Raw genomic sequence first — 24286 nt, 5'->3', positions numbered from 1 at the left:
CATTTTCTTCCTTTTCCTTTTTTCTTCCCTTCCTTTTCCCTTTCCATTTCCCTTTTCCCTTCTCTTTCCCTTTCCTTTTCCATTTGCCTTTCTCTTCCCTTCCCTTCCTTTCTTTTCTTTTCCATTCTTTCCCTTCTAATAATAATTCCTGCTGCTAGGGGGAAGCTGAGACTGGTGAATTGTTTGAGTTCAAGAACTGTTCTGAGCTGCAGTAGGGCTAAAGCCAATCAAATTTCTCTACTAAGAGGGGCACCAATATGGTGAGTCCCTATGAATGGGGAGAGATCTGGTTATCTAAACAGGGGTGAATCAGCCTCCAGATTAAAAATGGTGCAGGTCAAAGTTTCTGAGTCAATCAGCAATAAGATTGGGCCTATGAGTGGTGGTTTTATTTCTAGCCTGAGTGAGATGGGAGAGTCCAGTCAAAGAACAGAAGGAAGGAAAGAATACAAAGAAAGAAAGAAGAGAGAAATAAAGAAAGGAAAGAAATAAGGAAGGAAAGAAAAAGAAAAGGAGGTTGACATCAGTAGCACTCAGACAAAAGGGAAGGGAATAAGAATGATTTAAGCATGATTGATCCTCATTAATCAGAGGACCTATGTCTCCCTGGAACTCATCATATTGCCTTTTTTTTTTTTTTTAAACAAGTGGCCTGAGAAGAAACATCACATCTTGGGGCACTGTAGTCCCCAACTCTTGCTAAGGGGGCATATTATTGCTTCACATCATTTACTTCTTGGATGGTGAAATGAGCCATAACTACAGTCCCCCCAGCTTGCTTTGTGAGGATTGAAACTCCTTCCCACGATGGGATCTTCAGCATTGGGGAGAACAGAAAAAATCAAAGGAGAAAAAGAATTCCTTCTTGGAGTGGTGGTATAGATAAGAATCTGATGGCTGACTGCAGAAAGAAGCCAGAACTGTGCAATTATAATTTGCTTCTGTCTTCCTTGCCCAAAAAGAATAATCTATATATTGGAAAGGATAACTAATGGGGACTGATGCCCAAGATACTTAGGGAAAAAATAAGAGAACCTGGCTGACCCAGCTGCATTCGGATCACCTGGCCCAGACCAACCAACTATATCTTAGGCAAGTGAATGAACTGGGGAATGAGACAGCTGAATACCTGTCAGTGATTCTTGAAGGACTGGGGGGAAATGGGAGAAGGGATGGCTAATCTTGTCCTGATTTTCAGAATAAAGGGAAGAAAATAAAATCTTCAAAGTGTGGCCCAGTAAGCTTGACTTTGATTCCTGGTAAAGTTCTAATATTAAAGAACTGATTAATGAATGGTTAGAAAAGGAAGCCATCATCTCAAAGATCCAGCACAACTTTATTTCACTTTCTAGACAATATCATTAACCTGGCAAAGGAGAGCAATAATGCAGATATTGTTACCTAAATTTTGGCAAAGCTTTTCATGTAGTTTCTCATTCTATTCTTGTGGAACAGTTAGAAAGCTATGGGCTAGATGATCAAATAATTAATTGGAAATGGGGCTGGTTGAACAGCTGGACCAAAAAGCAGTCATCATTGGTTTATGATGATTTGGAAAGAAGTCTCCTGTGGAGTTCATAAGGAATTTGTGCTTTGTCCCATAATGTTGGGCAAAAGCAATGACTCGAAGGCAAAATCCCTTCCTCCTTCCTTCCTTCCTTCCCTCCTTCCTTCCTTCCTTCCCTCCTTCCTTCCTTCCTTCCCTCCTTCCTTCCCTCCTTACTTTCTTCTCTCCTTCCCTCCCTCCTTCCTTCTTTCCTTCCTTCCTTTCTTCCCTCCTTCCTTCCTTCCTTCCCTCCTTCCCTCCCTCCTTCCCTCCCTCCCTCCTTCCTTCCTTCCTTCCTTCCTTCCTTCCTTCCTTCCTTCCTTCCTTCCTTCCTTCCTTCCTTCCTTCCTTCCTTCCTTTCTTCCCTCCCTCCCTCCTTCCTTCCTTCCTTCCTTTCTTCCCTCCCTCTCTCCTCCCTTCCTCCATCCTTCCTTCCTTCCTTCCTTCCTTCCTTCCTTCCTTCCTTCCTTCCTTCCTTCCTTCCTTCCTTCCTTCCTTCCTTCCTTCCTTCCCTCCTTTCTTTCATCCCTCCTTTCTTTCATCCCTCCTTTCTTTCTTTCTTTCTTTCTTTCTTTCTTTCTTTCTTTCTTTCTTTCTTTCTTTCTTTCTTTCTTTCTTTCTTTCTTTCTTTCTTTCTTTCTTTCTTTCTTTCTTTCTTTCTTTCTTTCTTTCTTTCTTTCTTTCTTTCTTTCCTCTTCTTTCCTTTCTTCCTTCTTCCCCCCTCCCTTCCTTCCTTCTTTCCTCCCTCCCTTTTTCCTTCCTCCCTCACTTCCCCTCTTCTTTCTTTCACTCCTTCTTTCATTCCTTCTTTTTTACTCTCTTTTAAGAGAGTACAAGAGAATGGGAAGCCCAGTGATAATCAGGATCTGAACAATTAATCTCTGAGATGACATTAGGCCTATTTAGGACTCAGTCCTCCAAACCACTGAAGTGCCATTTAGTACATTAAGAAGTAACTTCATTGAAGGCTCCCAAAGGACCTGCTCTGGCCAATAAGCCTCTGAAGTGCTTCAATGATGGGCTGTCTATAGCAAATGGATGATGATAGAAACAAAGTAATAGGTCTCCTTGCATCCCTTTTTCATTTTCCTGAGATGCTAGTGTTTTGTTAATGGGAATATGTCACCAAGAGCCAAGGGAATAGTGGTACAGATGAGGGGAGAACTCTGCCCATGTATACTGCAAGAACAAGGGCCATCCATGAACTGGTATAAATCAAAGGCCTAATCCTTTTAGAAAATGTGGAAATGAAACCTTTCATCATTGTGATGCAGAGGAGGATGGAGGGGAGAATAAATTATGATAGCTTCAAATTAGTCTGATTTTCCGGTATATATATATATATATATATATATATATATATATATATATATATATATATATATATATATATATATATATATATATATATGTATATATATATATATATATATATATATATATATGTATATATATATATATCCTTTGAAAAGATTTATCATCCAGATTTATCATCCAGAGCCATAACTATTAATATTAACATTTCCTTCTATAATGACCACCACAATTCATACTGGGGACAAATAGCACAAAACACCTCAGTCATCTTTAATTTGGGTTGGGAGGGGATGTTGGAAAGGAAAGATGTTGAAAGAACTCATTCCAGTGCATCAACAACTAGTGTTCTATTTTAGCTAATTATTCTTAAAAACTAGGCTATAGGGTCTGCTATTTCTACTCTGATGATGTTGATGCCTGCTAAGATAAGCACCATTCAAACTCAAGTTTTTTGGTACCCAATCTCAGCTGTCCCAATGTAGTTACCATTTTCTTTTCACCTTCCATGGACTTGGAATGGGAAAAAATTATTTTTTGCTTCCATAATGAAAATGAGTATGAGAACAGAGAGAAAGACTTTGTTAGGCCTCCATTTCATTATCTGTTAAATCCAGGCATTGGAATTGATCTATAATAGTCAATCATTCTGGGCTTTTAGAAAACATTTATACAAAACCAAAACAAACCAAAACCCCAAACAACAGAACAATTGAAATATACCCAGACCTAGAGCTGCTGAAGCACTTTGCTATCCCAACATAGTTGATCCACAAGAGCAAATACCAATTAGTTTTGGTTTATATACCAATATAAATTGGTATATTTATAATACCTAATATTAGGTATTAAATAACTAATTTAACTAAGTAGTTATTAGTTAATAATAAGTTATGTTATAGTTATATAACTATAACTAAGCATGGTTGGAGTTGGGAGGAATCCCCAAAAGGAAGCCCTTTTTGCTTGGAGATCTGTTTATTCTGGTGTTAAGAAAGGGTGGATGGGATATTTCTGATATTTTTTGTCTTAGGGGCCCCATAACTTCCACTCCCCACTTAACAGTATTTTATTTTTTCCAATTACATGTGAAGATACTTTTAAAAATTAACTTTTATAAGATTTTGAATTCCAATTTTTCCCCTCTTTCACTTCTTCTCCAATTTGTCAAGCAATCTGATACCATTGGAATCATACAAAAATATTTCCACATTACTTGTGTCTTGAAAGAAGAATCAGAACAAAAAGGAAAAGCCATGAGAAAGAAAGAAAAGTAAAACTTGTGTGCTTCAATCTTCATTCAGTCTCCATAGTTCTTTCTCTGGATGTGAATAGCATTTTCCATCATGGGTCTATTGGAATTGTATTGCTGAAAAGAGCCAAGTCTATCAAAGTTAATCATCATACAATGTTGTTACTGTGTACAATGTTTTGCTGATTAAGCTCACTCCACAGCAGTTCATGTAAGTCATTCCAGGTTTTTCTAAAATCTATAGGGGCCTCAAATTTAATCTGAAAATGTAGATTTTATTGTTTACTTTTTATTTTAGCCAAGTAAGAGACTGAGAGAAGACTTCAGGTGATTTTGGTCATTTTTCCTCACATTTTTGCACTAGAATTGGGAATAAGTAGTGGAACTTTGGAGTTCATGAATCAGTTTCAACACTTTTAGGAGAGGTGATGGGTCATAGTGATTAGAGACAGCGCTAGCTAGCTTTAGAGACCAGAAACCTGAGTTCAAGTTCTACTTCTGACACGTGACTCTGGGAAAGCCACTGAACTTCTCTGTGCTCAAGCCATCTTGAAGACTCTCAGTCACAGAAGAGATGCCAACCTTCATGAATAGAGGGAGTTTGTTCCTCTAGGAGTTCCCAATGACATCACAGGTCCAGTGACTATTCTGCCCAGAATTGCAATTTTTATGCTAAGCTGAAAGAAGCTCGTTGTCCAGAACATACAGGGATGGCTTTACTATTCATTTTCTTGGTCAGACAATATCTGAATTGCTAGGTTGACTTCTGGATGCTCTATTTTTAGGAAAGACATTGACATTTGTCAGAGGACAGAGGACAGTGACCAAGTCATTGAGAACCCTCAAAACCATGTTATAAAAGAGAAGGAAATGAAAGAATTTAGCTTGGAGAATGGGAGTTCAAAGTGGTAGAAGACTATTATTTTCATAACTGAAGAGCTGTCATATGAAAGAATAATTTCATTTGAAATAACTATAGAATATATAGAATGCTTAAGAGTCTGTATACCCAGACACATACAGAAACTATATGAATATAAGCACAAAATACTCTTTATGGCAATAGAGACCTGAATATTTGGAGAAATAGTTTTTGCTCATGGATAGGTCAAGGCACTATAATAAAAGTGACAATGTTACCTAAATTAATTTTATTATTCAGTGCTATGCCAATCAAATACTTTATTACTTTATTGAGTTAAAAAAATTAATGACAAAATTTTATTTGGAGGAACAAAAGATGAAAAGTCTCAAGGGAAATAATAGAAAAACTGGAAAGGAAGAGAGCCTCATTATCAAGATTTCAAATTATACAGCAAATTATTTTTTAAATTATTTTATAACTGATTAAAAATAGAGAGGAAACAGATTAGCTATACAATATAGAAAAATCAAATAAAACTTGTAGCCTAGTGTTTAATAACCCTGAAGCCATAGTTGCTGAAGTACTTGTTCAATTCAACAAAAAAAAATGCTGGGACATATGGAAAACTATCTGATAGAGTTTAGGTTTAGACTAACACATCACACAATATACCTATTCGGATCCATGAATAAGCTTCAAGTGAATAAATGACTTAGATATACAAGGCCACATCATAAACGAATTAAGGAGGAAGAGATTATCATTCAGATCTATGGAAAGGAAAGACAACAAAGGACAGAGAAGATCACAGCAAATAGAATGGACAATTTTTATAATGCGAAGTTAAAAAGGTTTTGCATAAACAAAATCAATGCACTATAATTAGAAAGGAAACAACTGGAGAAAATTGTGTTTGTAATTTCTCTGATAACTCCTTTCCAAGATATATAAGAAGCTGATTCAAAAAAATAAGAATAAAAAACATTCTTCAATCAATAAATGGACAAAGGATGTGAACATGAAGTTTCAAATTATCAATATCTATGTGAAAAAAGTTATCTAAATCACTGGTAATTAGCATAGTTCTGAGGTTCCATTTCATACCCATAAGATTGACAAAGCTGACAAATGAGGGGAATGACAAATGCTGGAGGGGCTGTGGGAAACAAGTGCTGCACATTAATGAATTATTGATGGAGTCGTGAATTGGTCCAGCCATTCTCAAAAGCAATTTAAAACCTATGCTCCCCAAACTACTAAACTTCGAGTGCCTTTTGACCCAGAAGCACCACTAGGTCTATTTCCCAAGGCCATAAAAGAAAGAGGAAAAGTACCCAAATCTTAGAGCAACTCTTTTTGTTGTTCTAAGAGTGTCTATCAAATAAGTATGGTAAATGAATGTTAATGGGATAATGTTGTACCATAAAATATGACAAAAAGGACAAGATCATACAGACTTGTATGAACTGATGCAGAATGAAATGAGTAGAACCAGAAGAACAATTTATACAATACAACACTGGGAAAACAAACACCTTTGAAAAACTTAAGAAATCTGACCAATATCACAACCAACCACAGTCCCATAGGGATGAAACTACTTCCTCTTGACATGGAGGTGATGGACTCAAGATGCAGGATATGCTTTTTGGACATGATCAATATGGGAAATTATTTTTTGCCTGACCATTCACATTTGTTGTAGGGGTTTATTTTTATTTTATTTCTTATTGGGGACTGTGGGAGAAGGAAGGAACAAAAATAAATATTTATAAATATTTACATAATATTTATAAATATACAAATATTTATAAATACATAATAAATATAAATATTTATAAATATAGAATAAATATAAATATTTATAAAAATGGGACTCTTCTACTGAAAAATCTGTCTCTTCATTGATTATTGAATCAAATATGACCTAGGCATTCAAGGCCTTCCAATCTACCTTCTCATGTATAACTCCCTTCAATTCAATAGAAAGTGTTTATTAAACATCTAGTATACGTAAAGAACTGTGTAAGATGCTAGTGTCACTAATTTAAAATAAAAAAATCATTGTCTTCTGGAGTTTACATTGAATTTGAAAGAAGCAGCACTTATATATTTTAATGTATGAGGCAGTGTGGAGAACTGATCTCAGCCAGGAAGCCCTGGATTCAAATCCCTCTTTGGATTCATTGGCTCTGTGGCGCTTGGCAAATACACACTCTGAGGAATTTTCTAAGAACATAAGGTATAGAGAAGATGCTAACCTGCATGAACAAAGGGAGTTTCTTTACTTGGGAGTTCCTTATACTAGTGAAATCACAGGTCTAGTTTTTTTTGGTCTATACCAATTAGTCTGAACAATTCAAGATAATATGAGAAGGGAAATAGAATTAATAATAAGGGGGATCTGGAAACTTTATGTAGCATATGGGACACTTGAATCTTGAAGGAGGCTAAGGATTCTAAGAGGTTTAAAAGATCTGGATGTAGGAGATAGAATGTGAAGTTCAGGGAACAGTAATCAGTCTGGATGGGTAGCACATGAAGGGAAACAGTACTGATTATGAAACAACAGTCTATAAGAAGACTGTGATGAGATTTAGAAATCACACTAAGTTTATATTTTATTCTAAAGACAATCTGGATCCATGGAAGATCATTGAGCAGAAAGATGGTGGCTAAACTTGGGTTTTATGAAGGCCATTTTGATATGGATGATGGAATACAGAATAGTAAGACTTGAATTGGGGAGATCTATTCAAAGGATATTATAATGGTTTAAGCAAGAGGATGATGAAGGGAAATGGTCATTAAAGAGAGAGAAGGGATCATAGGTGAGAAAGTACATAATCCATCAAACTAAAGTTATCTCCTTACTTCATTCTTGTTCTGTCCTTTCCCACCTCCAAGCCTTTTGCCCATTTTGTTCCTCAGAAACTTCTTTTAACTGCTGAAATCCCTTCTTGTTTTCCATAGCTACCATGAAGGGGCCACCTCTTCCTGGAAGTCTGTTCTTACATCTCAAGTCCTTTCTTTTCCTTTTCCCTCCAGAGAAAGTGATCACACTCTTTTCAAACAGCTCCTTAATAACATTTTGCCTGCGCCCATCTTCTATGCTTCCAGCAGACTTTCTCACTCCTTTTCTCCACCATTATGTGTAAATGCCTTTCCCTTTCCCCTCATACATTACAATTATTTTGAGAGTGAAATCTATATCCGTACATTTCTGCCATGTTGAGTACATAGAATAGTGCCTTGAACCCAAAAGGTGCTTATTGAATGAATTGATGAATGAATGAATGAATGAAATAAGAAGGCTCAATTCCAGGGGGTTTGATCAGGGAAGGAGGAGATGACATTTAAATTGAGAATATTCATGGGAAGGTAAAATAATCTGCTCAGCAAGAACAGATTATTTTGTGGTTTACAAAAATTCTCAAATCAAAACACAATGCTCAGGCTCTTAGTGGGCAGATGGGGGATAATGTGTATGGAGGACTGTATCCCCACATTGCTCTGGTGGTTGACTTTGCTTGGTTATCTTACATGCAAAAAAGTTGAGAACCTCTGCTCTAGAAATATTCCCTATTCATACCAACACAAATCCTAATAGAACCAGCATCTTCTCCAGAAAGACAGAGGAGAATGGTGGCTAGCTAGGGGTGGCTGACCTCCTTAAAAGAATTTCAGACTTTTTGGGTAGGTACAAGTGTGTCTGTTCATGACTGGCTGGCAGGGTGGCTGAGTGAGAGCAGGCAGTCTTTCCAATTCATTTCCATATGCACCATTTAACTTGGGGCTTGCTGAAATGGAAAATGTGCAGAACTAGGCAAGATTAGAATTTTCAAACCGAGCTCATTCATCATCAGAAAACATAATTGTTTTGGGATCAAGGATGGCCCAGCCAGCTGTATAGAGCTTAGGGTCTTAAAGAACTTATTATGAGTTTCAAGTCATTTATCAAATTTAGTGATTTCTCCAATAAAACAACCTGCTTTTTTTGGGTTTCCTTATCAAGGCAATCTGTTTTTTTTTTCATGGAATTAAATGAGAAGAATGAGTATTTTTATAACAATATAAAAGAATCCAGGCAATTTGGTAAGGTGAGTACAGTGCTGGGTTTGAAGTTGGTAAGAGCAGTCTGATGCTGTGTGATCAAGGGTTAAGTTACTTAACCTCTTTGGGCCTCAGTTTCCTACTATGTAAAATGATATTGGCTTAGACAGCTGTAAAGTCCCTTCCAGCTCTGAATTTGTGGCACTGCCTCATCTGCAAAAGCATGAGTTGGAATTTGTATTGGTGGAGGGAATTCACACATGAGGAGTTCCACTATGCACTCAATATCACAGATACTCTTTCCATCCATATATTAGAAAGGTCAGAAAATAGAAAAAAATGGGATTCTGAGCCTGAAGAAACCATCTGAGCTATCAGGAAAAACAAGGAGTTTGGAATTGAAGGATCTGGGTTCAAATTTCATCTCTGCTATTTGCTGCCTCTATGCAGCAAATAAGAGGATTGGAATATGTTAGGATTACGGAATATGTTGGAATATGATTGGGATTGCAAGGTGAGAACTCAGGTTGTCTGGACAGTTCTCTGGCTTGGAGTTCACATTTTTTGGTTCTGGCCTTTAAGGGGAGTTTATCCCTTTGAACTTCTGGGGAGGAGTTTATATGTTTGAGAGGATCAGGTTCATTGGTTGAAGTATTTTTCCCACAAACCCCTGAGTTATCCCATGCCCATTCTCTGGAAGGATAAAAGAAGCAACATTGGGCCTGGAGAAGGAGTCTACTCTAGGCTCTCTACAGGAAGAAGAGTCTGGCCGGGAGATTGAGTTTAGACAGCAGATCTCCTCCCAGAGAGCGATAGGCAGTTTCTGGAGACAACAGAATATTACAGGAATAAGTACTTTCCATAGGTCTCTTCCATCTGTAAATATGTTTTTGTAGAGCCTTCCTGCCTTCCTTCCTTCGTTCCTTCCTTCCTCTCTTTTATTCTCTTCCATTATCTCTTTTCCTTCCTTCCTCTCTTCCATTCTCTTCCATGCTCTCTCTTCTTCCCTCTCTTTCTTCTTTCTCTCCCTCCTTCCTTTCTTTTCAATTTTTTCTCTCTCTCCTCTTCCTCTTCTCCTTCCTTTTTTCCCCCTTCCTTCCTTGATTTCTCCTATCTTTTCTTCCAATATTTTTAAAGCCATCACATATTTAGGAGTTCTGTAGGCTAATGTCATTCTGAGCTATCTAAAACATGATTCTGACTGAAGACAGGAGGACTTCAAGACTACAAAGATTATCCCAAATCTCTGTTCCCTTTGGAATTTCCCTCACTTGGATGGCAGCCACGTTCCCAGGACAGATATCCTGTAATCTTGTTCTTCACTTGAGAGGGACATCAAAAATTTAGTGAGCTATTGCCTGGGGACCATCTGAAGTTTAGCAAGGCTGTTTATGGCATCTTCAACCACTGTGGACCTGCTTGAAAATTTTTGTTAGAGCTCAAGATCTGTGGGAAGCAGCAAATCCCCTTCAGCTGAAGGATGCTCTTTGATCCCACTGAAGTCCAGTTCTAAAGATTAAACAGATTTGCTTAGTGATAAAAAGGTTGTACGATCCCAGCATCTGAGAGTTGGAAGGGACCTCAAGGCCAAGTTGTTCAACACATACCTGAGCCGCAATCATTCCACAGCATCACCAACAGTAGTCACTGCTTGCTTTCACATAGATCTTTGGGGTTTTTGAAGCACTTACATATTATTTCAAATGATCCTTAAGACAACCCTGTGAACTACATGCTCTTAGTACCTCTATTTTATAGATAAAGGAAACTGAAGCTGAGATAAGTTAAGTGACATAGCTAGCAAGTGTCTGAGGAAAGATCTGAACTCAGGTGTCCTTTTTCTGAGTCCAACATTCTATCTACTTTGCCACTTAACCATTTCAAGAAGAATGTATCTGTCTCTAACTTGACCGATTAAGCCTAAAATTGCATCTTTTTTACCACTACACCTGTCAGATTGGCTAGAATGACAGGGAAAGATAATGCGGAATGTTGGAGGGAATGTGGGAAAACTGGGACACTGATACATTGTTGGTGGAATTGTGAATACATCCAGCCATTCTGGAGAATGATTTGGAACTATGCTCAAAAAGTTATTAAACTGTGCATACTCTTTGATCCAGTGGTATTACTACTGGGCTTATATCCCAAAGAGATTTTAAAGAAGGGAAAGGGACCTGTATGTGCAAGAATGTTTGTGGTAGCCTTCTTTGTAGTGGCCAGAAACTGGAAATGGAGTGTATGCCCAACAATTGGAGAATGGATGACTAAATTGTGGTATATGAATATTATGGAATATTATTGTTCTGTAAGAAATGATCAACATGATGATTTCAGAAAGGCCTGGATAGACTTACACGAACTGATGCTGAATGAAATGATAATAAAATAAAATAAAATTGCATCTTTTATAATTTCCATCCCTTTGCTCCCAGCTCTGTTCTCTTGGGGCAAGGCAATGGGGAACATTAAAAGCCTCTTATTATAACTCACTCTTCTGACATTCGCATGGGGTATGTGAGGCTGGCCAGGGAGAGGAGTAGTTACTTGTTGGCCAGAGGTCCCCACCCATCATCCCTGTTGAACTCATATACAGTTTGCAGAGATAAAGCAGTTTCATTCTTTATTTCTATTGGTTTTAGACCTTTCTATCTATCACCAATGTATCTACCCATCCATCTGTCCATCTATTTATTTATCCACCCATCCATCCATCTATCTATTTATCTATCTATCCATCTATCTATCTGTCTGTGTATCCATCTGTCTGTCTATGTATCTATCATCCATCCATCCATCTATCTATCTGTCTGTCTCTGTCTGTCCATCCATCTGTCCATCTGTCTCTCTATATATCTATTTATCCATCCACCCATCTATTTATCTATCTATATGTCTATCTATCTATCATCTACTTTCCTATAAAAATCTGTAGGAATATAATATATAATAATATAAAGTTACCTCAGCTCTATTTTGTATGCTATCATCTTCGTGTGTTTGGAATTGCATGTTTCTTCTTCAGAATTCAAGATCTTTGAAAAGATTTTGAAAAGAATTCGTGTCCTCTCGACTCCAGGGCCAATGCTCTATCTACTGTGCCCACCTGTGTGCCCAACTACTGGTTGTATTTAACAGTTTTAGGAACAAGGGCCCCAATTTTTTTTACCATCTTCCATATTTCTCATATGTTCTTCCCATGTCTTCCAAACCCAATGACATCATACAGACAGATAATGTTACCAAGTGCTTCACGTCACCCTTGCTCATCTGTCCATCATTACAAAAGGCTCCTCTGTACAAGGCCCCCTGTGTCCTATGTCCGGCTTCCCCAACCAACCTTCACACACTTTCCAAGCTAGCCTTTCTTACAACTGAACATGAGCACATCTGTCCTCTGCTCAGAATACTTCAAGGGCTCCCCAGAGCCCACAGAAAAAAATCCAGAAACACCGAAATTCTGTGAATTGGGCAAGAATTGCAGCAGTACAAATAGAAAGAACAAATAGAAAATCTGAACTGAGTGATAATAAAATTATTTCAATAATAGTAATTAACATTTATCAAGCATTTAAAGGTTATGTAAGATTGCTAGGTAGCACAGTAGATAGAGCACCAGCCTTGAATTCAGGAGGATCTGAGTTCAAATCTGGTCTCAGACACTTAATACTTCCTAGCTGTGTGACCCTGGGCAAGTCACTTAACCCCAGCCTCAGGGAAAAAAAAAGGTTATATAAGATTGATGTACTTTAATCTCATTTTATTCCCCCCCCCCAGAATTAGGTGCTATCATAATCCCAATTTTACAGATGAGTAAACCAAGGCAGAGAGATTCTGTGATTTATACAGGGTCACTTAGAAAGTGTCTGGAGCAGGATTTGAATTCATAACTCTCTTTCCTGTACCTCCTCACTGACTCAAGTTTGTTTCTTGAAAAAGAAAGATGAAAATGTATCCCTTTTCCTTCTTTGTGGGATAAGGAACATGGCATCGACTGACTGGCTCCATTGATGTGATGACTTGGATTTGCTGAACTTTAAAAAAAATTAATCTTTTTATCCTTCATTATAAAGGATGACTGCCTAGGTAGGAAAGAGGGCAGAATATACTGGGAAATGAAGGTGATATAAAAACAAAAGATATTAGATTCTCTTTGGCCCGACATTGAAGGTCTTGCCCACTCTTGCCCCATTGGGCTTTATTTGACACTTTCCCCTTTATGTATTTTGTATTCTGGTTCATCTGAAAAATTCAATTACTCCTTCCATTCAATACTCCATCGTCTACTTTCCTGTTTTCATATCGGCTTATTCCCTGAGCCTGGAATGCACTGTGTCCTTGTCTCTGACCATTAGATTCCTTAGCTTTCCTTAACTCTCAATTTAGTTGCCCCTCTTCCATGAAGTCTTCCTTGATTGAATTAAATAAAGGCATGCTCTTTCTTCTGAAATGTTGTTAGATTGTTGTGTTTGTGCCTCTCTTTTGCATCCCTTAAGCCCTACCTTGTCATAGATCTATTTGTATATAAATTCTATCCCTGTTTGGACTGTAACTTTGGTAAGGACATGAACTTTATCCCTTGAAAATTCTCAGTCCAGTGTTATACAGTGGGGAGGGGCAGATGTTTACCACTTGTTTCTTGATTTGAATTAAATCTTATAGAAATTAGTTCCAGGCAATGGGAGCAGTCATCTGGGTACTGACTGGTACAATGCCCACTCTGTGTTCTTAGAAGCCTTAGACATGACAGCAAAAATCTACTGTTTTGATGTGTTTGGGAATTTTAGAAGTGCCTGCAGTGAATGAAAAAGGGAGTCTTGGATTCTAGAAAGACTTAATGGATAATGGACTATGAATTGCTGGATGAATGGGCTCCATCCACTGGAGATGGCTGGACAAATCGCAGCACATGAGTGCAACAGAATATTGTGCAAAAAGAAGTGACCAGCATGAGAAATTCATAGAAACTTGGGAAAACCTCTATGAACTTGATGCAGAATGAAATGAGCAGAGCCAGGACTCAGCATACACAAGAGTCATGATAACATAAATGAAAAGAATGCAAGAAGAATGGCCAGAAGAAAACTGGCTCTAGAACCGGAGGTCCTGGACGCAAAACCCAATCCCATTTGAGTGAATTTGAGCAATTTACTTAACCTCCAAAGCCCTTAGTCTCCTCATCTGTGAAATGGAAGGCTGGACCAGATGCCTTCCAGTTCTAAGTTATGAGCTAATAAATTGTAATGATCAGCCTTGGTTCTGGAAGTCAGGTAATGGAGAGATGAGAGAGAATGAGGGGCAGAAGGCTGTACATGGTGTCAGATGAGGTCATTGGATGGCTTATTTTTTGGTTTGTTTGTTTTTCCTTATTATGAGGAAGGGTTCACTGCCAATGCGCTGGAGATGAGGCGCTACTCCTATGTCTGGAAATAATGATGCTGTAAAAACCAATGGCATCAATGGAGCTTATTATAGAAAAACAAACGGATGGTCCATTAGCGTCATTAAGATCAAATCAATGTTTGGCCTGGATGGAGACAGGCCATTCGCTCAGTTGTTTGTCCCTAGACGTCACAAAGAAATCAGTTTATGTTGCTGATTTTGGAAAGAACAGACGTCCAAAGGAGAAATTGAATTAAATTCAAGGACACAGGCTATTTCCCTCTGCCCTTTTAACTAGGCAATATAATGTTCTTCCAGGACAGATAAATCCTTAGGAAGTTTGGAGTCTGAAGACCTGGCTTGTGGCTATTGTTGTTCAGTTACTCTTCCTGACTTTTCCTGATCCCATTTGGGATTTTCTTTTTCTTTTCTTTTTTTTTTTTCTCCATTTGGGATTTTCTTGACAAAGGTATTAGAATGATTTGCTATTTCCTTCTCCAGTTCATTTTGCAGATGAGGAAACTGAGGCACACAGGGTAAAGTGACCAGCCCAGGGTTATATAGCTAGGAAGTGTCTAACGCCTCATGTGAACTCACAATTTGAACTTCCTGACTTTGGCTCCAGCTTTGTCATGAGCTTCTCTCCTTGCTCTGCTTAGCTGAATAACACCGGGAAAGTCACATAACTTCTGACTGTGCATCTTCATTTGGATCACTGGACATGAGCTGAAAGGACCCTCAGACATCATGTCATCCAACTTTCCCATTTTGCCAAGAAGGGGGGCGGAATCAAGTTTCAATGATTTTTCTCGAGGTTCCACCAGCGTTGAGTAGCAGACTTGCAATTTGGAATGCAAGCCTCCGAGCTCCAAATCTAGTCTTCCTAAAGCACAAGTCTGATGCTATCACTCCCCTACTCAACAAGTTACAGTGGCTCCCTAGTGCCTCTAGGATCAACTATAAAGTTCTCTCCTCAATATTTAAAGCCTCCCTAGTATAGCTCCAGTCTACCATTCCCATACTGTACAGGCTCATCCAAGAGTCTTAGTGCTTAAGGAAAGTAAAGCTGAAAACTTTCACCAAAACTCTGGCTATTCCAACAAAATTGGTTTCTCTCTTTTTCTTACTTGTTCACTCATTTCCTAACTTCTGGCTGTCCCCTATGACTGAGAGACACCTCCTTCTTCCTTCCTCCAAAACTCAACTGAAGTTCTGTGTTCCACATCTTTATTCCTTCTCCCTTGGCCCCAGCTGACAGTGTGTCCACCCCAGCTCCAATTCCCTTGCATTTGTTATATGTTTGCTTATTGAATGTAAGTTTCTTGAGGGCAAGTGTTTCTTTTGTCCCCATATTCCCATATTGGTGTCTCATACACTTAGGTGCTTCCTATAATACTTGTTGATTGCTTATTCTATCCCACTGCAGCCTCTGCTTTTTCTTTTATAGTATACAGATCCACTTTTTTTTTATTTCATCAATGTGGGGAAGGAGCTGTGTATAGGGGAGTTCCCAGTTTAATCTATTATTTAATAGACACATCCTAAAGAATCATCTGGGATTTCAAGAGGCATATTGCCATTGTGCGTTAGAAAGAAGATTTGAATCCAGTCTTCCTGGCTCTATTTCCAGCCTTCTATCCGTTATTGCCATTATATAACACTGCATTCATGCTAATATGTGAAATTGGTAAAAATTGTGAAACTGATAAAATATTTTAAATTAGTAAAATGTGAAATTGGTAAAATTGTGAAACTGGTCGAAATTGTGAAATTGATAAAAATTGTGGAATTGGTGAAAATTGTGACACCAATAAAATTGGGAAATTGGTAACAATTGTGAAACTGGTAAAACTGTGAAATTGGTCAAATTATGAAATTGGTCAAAATTATGAAACTGTTACCAATCCCTCTATTTTTTGTCCACCTGCATTTTTGATTTCCTTCACAGTTAATTGGCCACTATTTCAAAGTCTAGTTCTTTTTATACAGCAAAATAACTGTATGGACATGTATACATATACTGTATTTAACATATACTTTAACATATTTAACATGCATTGGTCAACTTGCCATCTGGGGGGAAGGAGGGGAAAAATTGGAATAAAAGGTTTTGCAATTGTCAATGCTGAAAAATTACCCATGCATATATCTTGTAAATAAAAAGCTATAATAAAATTATGAAATTGGTCAAAAATATGAAATTGATAAAATGTGGAATTGGTGAAAATTGTGAAACCAATAAAATTGGAAAATTGGTAATCAGTGAAACTGGTCAAATTGTGAAACTGGTCAAAATTGCGAAATTGGTCAAAACAATGAAATTGACAAAACTGTGAAATTGATAAAAATTGTGGAATTGGTGAAAATTGTGAAACCAATAAAATTGGGAAATTGGTAACAATTGTGAAACTGGTCAAAAGATGAAATTGATAAAAACCATGCTATTGATAAAAATTGTGGAATTGGTGAAAATTGTGAGACCAATAAAATTGGGAAATTGGTAACAATTGTGAAACTGGTCAAATTGTGAAACTGGTCAAAAAGATGAAATTGATAAAACTGCTATTGATAAAAATTGTGAAATTGGTCAAATTATGAAATTGACTGACATCTGCTTAGTACTTTGAGGTTCACAAACATTCTCATTTGCTCTTCATGATCTCTGTTTTATAGCAGCTGGGAAGTTACTGAGGAGGAGAAAGTGATTTGCCCAGGATGATACAGCTAGTCAGTGACTAAGCGTCTAGGTCTGCTATACTCACGTATCTCTCAGGGATGGGCTTTGGAAAGCATAAACCAGAAAATCCGAGGTAGGCTGTTTCAAGATTTGGGTGGTTCCCTCTCCCTTCCTAAGAAGTCACAAATTCTCTTAAATCTGCCCTTTAGAAAATGGTGTAGGGAGTCCCTGCCTACGACTTGCAGAATCCTGAGCTTTGCACATACATAGTCTGGCATTCCATAAACGCAGGCAATGGTCCATTGTTCCCAGTGGTGTGTCTCAGCAGTAGTGTGTCTAGTGAGTCTGGGGATTGGGAAGGATAAGTGGTTTTGAGACTGTTAATAGATCCAAAAGAAGAAAGGCATGCGGAATGTCTGATGGGGGAGAATGTCCCTGGCTAGTCATATTTCCTGGCAAAAAGCTTGCTGCCAGTAACTTGTTCAGGGTTTCCTTCATCATCTGCCCCACCCCACTCTAGCCTCCACTTCTCCAGCTGCTTGTTCTTTCCCCCCTCTCTCAATCGGTCTGGACATTTCTCTTTGAGAATGAGAATGGACATTAGGAGACATGGGGAATAGCTGGAGATGCTGCTTCAAGAGAATGTGAAAGAAGTAGTGCATTCAGCTTGGGGGGAAGCAGAAAAAGTCCATGGGGTTTTATCTAAGCAACAGCTCATTTCTATAAGCTCTTTAGAGTTTAGGATTATAGGTGAAACTAGAGTTAGAATGGACCTTCAAGGTTATTTCTTCAACCTACTTAGTTTACAGATGAGGAAACTGAGGACGAATGAAATGATTTATGCAAAGTCCCACATGGTAAATGACAGCTGCAAATGCATCGAACTCTGACCCAGATTCCCAGCTCTTCTCACCTGCACTTCAAAGCATCCCTTTGCACCTCACTTCCCTGTACAAAATCTTTTCCTCAAGGCAACTTGGAGGTATATATCAGAAGTGTTAGTCTTGCCCCCATTATACAGTTAAGGAGGCTAAGGCACAGTGGAATTGAGTTACTAGAGATCCTTTCAGACAGGCATAGTGCTCCCTCCACATGTTACTTCTCAAAGGTAAACATTTTCTTTTTGTGTTACCCCCTCCCACTTCTGATTGGATGACCACCCCAGATCCCAGTTAGAGAAATAATGTGGTAGATGGAGACAATGCTTTGGAGGCAAAAGATCTGGATTTGAATCTTTGCTCTGGAATAGCTGATAAATCTTTTTTTTTTTCATTTCAGTTTTAGGCTTCTGGGGTCTTAGGAAGTCACCTCACTTTCTGAGTCTCAGGTCTCTTTAAGACTCTCTTATTTGCTAAGTGGGAAGATTTCCCACAGCCAGGAAATTTCCTTCAAGAGATGCTGTGAGTTCCCAACAAGATGCAGTGAGATGAAAATCCTTTTGAAAGGATTCTCTTTAAAGGGAGATGTGATTTATTGGAAGGAGCAGTCCTGGATCTGGCGAGATCCTGAAGCATGGCCAGGACGAGCTGTTCTGACTTTGAACTTGGGCTTTGGATGGCTTCTCTCCCTTCTCCTTTGCCCTTACTGCCTGGTACATGAGACCTTCCGGGATGTAGCTGCAGCCTTTCTCTCCAGCCTTATCTTTCATTACCCCCTTCCCCACAGAGGTTTCCTTCCCACACTGGATTACAAGTAACTCCTTAAACTTGGCCCCTATCTCCAGCACTCCCTGTAGGCTGTGCTTTGGACTAGATATGCACCTCAGTCTTTTTAGCTTTCTTTTAGGCTCAGCTCAGGTGCTTTCTATAGGAAACGTTTCCATTTACTTTGGATTTCTCTCTTCTCAAATGACTAAGCCTTCACTTCTCTGTGTCTATGCTGTGACCATCAGGCTCCTTGGAGGCAGAAAACTCTTCTTCATTGGATATCCCCTCCAAACTGCCTTGTAGTCAATGTATATATTATACATATACCTTAATAGTACAAATTATCTTCTTTATCAGAATGTAAGCTTCTTGAGGGCAGAGACTGCCTCACTTTTGTCTCCATTTCCCATGTCTCCTTACTCAGTATTCTCTGAATTTGCAGATGGAATGGAGATGATCTAATGGCTTCCCTATGTGAAGAGGGATGCAGATGGTGCTTGGGGTGAAAAAGGAGACTTGGGTTAATGGTGGGGGGAGCCATGAAAGAAGATCATAGGATCTTAGTTTTAGAGATGGAAGGAAGCTTGGAGATAACTTAATGGATTTCACAAATTCTTTTTTTTACAGATGAGGAAACTGAGACATAGAGAAGTTAGTCCACCTTCCCAAGATCACAAGCCATTACCCAAGCCAGATATTGAGAGGAGATTAATTTTTTTCTCTCATTTCATTCACTTGAAGCTGTCTTGAGAATCTGGCTTGGGGCCACTGGGTGCCCTCATTTATTCTCCACAAGCCTGAATCCTTCAGGGAGACAGAGCCCAGAGAGTTTGACTTGAAAGGCTGAAAGTGTTCCCTGCGTGGGAGGGGGAAGTTTCTCCTCCCCACAGGAGGCCTTTTCACCCTTGAGTTGAAAAGGAAGCTGGAGGATGGGATGGCATGCAGGCCGGGGTCCCAGGAATTCCATTCTCTGGGCCAGCATGGCTGGCTCCTTGTTCCCTTCGCAGCATGAAACAGGAGGGACAGTGCCAGCAGCCCCAGGAGCCAGTAAGCTGGTGATCAGGGTTTAAGGAAGGAGCTGGCCTGAGGATTTCAGCAATAATCCCAAGTGTCTGCATTATCCCTGCCCCCTCTGCTTGCCCCTTTAGCCCAAGGACTGGCTCTCTGCTTGGATCCTTCAGCCTCCAGAACCTCAGGGGACAACCAACAATTGAGTCCTTAAAGTTAACTGCCCTTGACCCACCGTCAAGGTGAGAGTCTGGCCCTTCTGAGCAAACCCATGGAGCTCGTGGGCTAGAGGAACAGAAGGCTGGACCTGGAGGAGACCATCTGGTCCAGCTGCTTCACTTTCCAGAAGAGGAAAGTTTGTACCAGAAAAGGGTAAGTGACAGAAGTATCAGAGCAGGGACCAGAGGAAGTTCTGAACTTGGATGACTCAACATACTAGTTTTTTGTGACCTTGAACAAATTACTTAATCTCTCCCAGCCTTAATTTCTTTATCTGTAAAATGGGAATAATAATAGCATCTACTTCATAAAAGTGTCATGAGGAACTAATGAGTTAGCCTATATAAAGAATTTATAACCTTTAAAAATATATATTTGCTAATTATCACCTCCACAGTCATCATGGTTATCATCATCATCACCATCATCATCAATAATAATGATAAACTAGATTTTAAAAAACTTCTCATCCACTGTTTTTTCCATTGTGAGTGCCTTCCCTCTGAAATAATCCCCATTTACTGTGAATGTATACATGTCTATCTGTCTCTATCCATCTATCTATCCATCCTTCCACTTCCATCCATCCATTTATCTATTCATCTGTCCATATACCATCTGCCTATCCACCTCTCTCTCTCTCTCTCTCTGTCTGTCTCTGTCTCTCTGTCTCTCTTTCTCTCTCTCTCTCTCTCTCTCTCTCTCTCTCTCTCTCTCTCTCTCTCTCTCTCTCTGTCTCTCTCTGTCTCTCTCTCTCTCTCTCCATCTCTCTCTCTCTCTCTCTCTCTCTCTCTCTCTCTCTCTCTCTCTCTCTCTCTCTCTCTCTCTCTCTCCATCTCTGTCTCTCTATCTCTGTCTCTGTCTCTCCCTCTCTTCCTCCCCCCCTCTCTCTGTCTCTCTCTCCCTTTCTCCATCCATAGGTTCATATGTCTATTCATCAACCCATCCATCTATTCATCTATTTATCCAAATCTCTTTCCAATTGTCTAATTTGAACAACAAATAGGCTATTGGGCATGATGACAGAAAGACCTGAGCCTCAGATACTTACTAGATGTGTGATCTTAGGCAAGTCACTTAACCTCTATTTGCCTGTAAAATGGGATTAACAACACAATCAACCTTGCAGGATTGTTGTGAGGATCAAATGAGATAATATTTGTAAAGTACTTAGAACTGTATCTGGCACACAGTAGGTGCTAAATAAATGTTCTCTTTCTTATCCATCTCTATAGATAGATAATTTACATGCATATATATATATATATATGTATATGTAAATTGTCTCTCCCATTAGAGAGGGAAACTGAGGCATATAGAAGAAAGGGAAAGGAAGGGATAACATTTATATGGTGCCTACTAAATGCCAGGCTCTATGCTAAGTGCTTTTCACAAATATCTCGTTTGGTCCTCACAATAATCCCAGGAATTAGGTGCTATTAATCTCCCCATTTACAGTTGAGGAAACTGAGGCAAACAGAGGTATGATGAGAGTCACACTGTTAGTAGGTGTCTGAGGCCAAATTTGACCTCACATCTTTCTGTCTTTAAGTGTAGCCCCTGAAACAGCACACCATGTTGCTTCACTCTACCCTATCAAAAGAAGCTGCCCGGCATCTGCTTTGGATGCCAAGGAACAAAGCAGCTCCAAGCCTCTAATACTCCCAATAATAGCTAACATTTGTATGTGCCAGGCACTTACTATGTGCCAGGCACTGTGCTGAACATTCATTGCTCCTCACAACAATCCTGGGAATGAAGTGCTATAATTATCCCCAATTTACTGATATGGCAGAGGCTAAGGGACTTTTGCAAGTCACAGATGGTAAGTGTCTGAGGCTGGATTTGAATTCAGATCTTCTTGGCTCCCAGACCCAGCACTCTCTTCACTGTGTCACCTTCCTTTGCTTCCCGAGTCCCCAGCTAATTCATGGCAAGGCATTTCTGACAACATCAGCCCCACAGTGGTTTCCTCATCGACTCCAGACAATCTGGAGAAAGTTCTGGATGAGTACAAACAGAGGAAATTACTGATCCTGGACAGCCTCCCAATGTCCTGCCCATGGCTCCATATTATCAATTGCCTCCAGCATTCCCCCAGGTCGAGGCTAACTGAAAAGTGCCCAGGATAATAATGAGCATTTGTGTAGTGCTAGAAAGCTTTATGAATCACTTTGCATATGATCTTTACAACAATCCTCTGAGGTAGGTTTTAATATCATCCCCATTTTACAGATGGGACTAAGGTAGAAACAGGACAAGTGATTTTCACTGAAGAATACAACTAACGAGTATCTGAGCTGGAATTGGAACTCGGAACTTCTTGATCCAACACTCTTTATCTACTATACCAACCAGCTAAGAGGGGGAAAAGAAATCTGGGTCTCTTACCCAATATTTACAATAGCACATAATTACAATAATACAAAAATTACAATTTACATGGGACTTGAAGATTTGCACCTTGAATAGGTTATCTTATTGGATATCTTGGACATTACAAGTTTTATGGCGACCCTGATCAAATTACTTAATCTCTCCCAGCCTTAGTTTCTTTATCTGTAAAATGGGAATAATAATAGCATCTACTTGATATTAGAGTCCTCATTTTACAGATGTGGAAACTGAGACTTGGGGAAAGTTACAAACTGATAAATGTCTGAGTAGGAATTTGAATCTCCCTAATTCTGCATCCTCGTTGCTGACGTCCCTCCCTCCTGGGAGACCAGAAGGTCTATTCCAACATGTCCCTTATCCCCTCACCCCCCTCCCATCAAAACTCCCCAGATTTGGATCCTAAGACCAAAGGAGTCCTTTGCATGTTCCAAGGATTCAGAGACCCTCTGCTTCCACCCCCACTTTGTAAAGGAGAAAGCTGGTCAAGAGCTGAGAAATGACTCTGCCAGAATCACAGAGCCCGCTCCGGGATGGTTTCAATCACACAGTCAGGTGGTAGGGGAGTGGGGAGATGCGAGGGAGAGGGAGATGCGAGGGAGCAGGGAAATGAGAGGGAGAGGGAGATAAGAGGGAGGGGGAGATGAGAGGGAGAGGGAGATGCGAGGGAGAGGGAGATGCAAGGGAGCAGGCTGCCTACCTTTTTCCCATGAGTTGCTCCCATGGCATGGGGGCTGGCCCACCCGCGCACCGGCGTCCCCCCCAGGCTTCTCCTTCTGCTCCTGCGGGAGGAAGGGGGCTCCGGACGGGCCTCTGGCTGGAGGCAGCTGGGGTCCACTGGAGCCTTCGAGGCGGAGGCTGCATCCACGGCCAGGAGAGCCGGGTCCCGGGGACAGGCTGGCTGCCAGCCCTGACCTCCCGCAGCCAGGCTTTCAGAGGCGAGCAGCAGGAACTTTTCCTGGGATTGAGCTGACCACTGAACACTCGCTCATCTCCCTCTCCCCGGGTCCGCCTCCAATGGGGCTCAGCCTCGGCTCAGCCCAGACGCGGCTTTCCGAGATGCTCTAACCTTTAAGCCCATCTCCCCGCTGCGAAGGGACTTAGGATAATTGCTCTTGACAAAGCGGGACGCCAGAGGCGGCTGGGCCGGCCCCGGAGAAATCCCCCAAGCCGCCTCGGACCCTGAGCCGATTTCCGCCTCTGGAATGTCTTGGCTCAGGCCCAGCGGCATTCCTGGATGGGGAGTGGGGGGGGAGGAGGGAGGACTGTTAGCACTTGGTCTATTGAGGTTATTTCTCTGGTCCTAGAGAGGGCCCAGGATGAGCACCTGGGGGAAAACAAGTCAGCCCGGAGCCAGAAAGCTCAGGCTTTGGGCCGGTGACCTCAGAGACTGGCCAGCCCACAGACTTCTGGGCGGCCTCGTCACTGCCCAACAGACACCGTCCTGAACAATGAGGTTACATAACGGGCTGCTTGTGGTGGGGCTCCCACCGGGAACCAGCCCGCTCGGGAGGAGATGGGGAGGAGAAGGGAGGGGGGGAAGAAGAGGAGGAGGGGGGGGAGAAGAGAAAAGGGAGAAAGAGAAGGAGGAAGAAGAGGAGGAAAAGGAAGGGGGAACAGGAGGAGAAGAAAGAGAAAGAGGAGGGGGGAAGAGGAGGAAGGGGAGAAAGAGGAAGAGAAGGAGGAGGAGGGAAGAGGAGGAAGGGGGAGAAGAGGATGGGGGAGAAAAGAGGAGGAGGAGAAGGAAGGGGGAATAGGAGGAGGAGGAAGAAGAGATGGAGGAAGAGGAGGGGAAAAGAGGAAGAGGAAGAAGAGGAGCATGGGGAAGAAGAGGTGGGGGAGAAAGAGGAGGAAGAGAAGGAAGTGGGGCACAGGAGGAGGAGGAAGAAGAGAAAGAGGAGGGAGGAAGAGTAGGAGAGAGGAGAAAAAG

The 24286-nt window shown here is 40.4% G+C and overlaps 1 protein-coding gene across 1 annotated transcript in view; it reads right to left on the bottom strand.

The window, feature by feature from the left end:
- The window catches only part of FAM107A (family with sequence similarity 107 member A), a 132805-nt gene extending 109238 nt beyond the window's left edge, over positions 1-23567 (bottom strand). The window contains exon 1 of the mRNA XM_074284248.1: positions 23057-23567. Coding sequence (XP_074140349.1) covers positions 23057-23080 — 24 coding nt within the window. The 5' untranslated portion in view covers positions 23081-23567. The remainder of the gene's footprint in view (positions 1-23056) is intronic.
- Positions 23568-24286: the final 719 nt, after the last annotated feature.

Source organism: Sminthopsis crassicaudata, chromosome 1 (genome assembly GCF_048593235.1).
Source record: "Sminthopsis crassicaudata isolate SCR6 chromosome 1, ASM4859323v1, whole genome shotgun sequence".
NCBI lineage: Eukaryota > Metazoa > Chordata > Mammalia > Dasyuromorphia > Dasyuridae > Sminthopsis > Sminthopsis crassicaudata.
The sequence above is the reverse complement of the archived record's forward strand: the minus strand, read 5'-3'. Positions and strand labels throughout refer to the sequence as shown.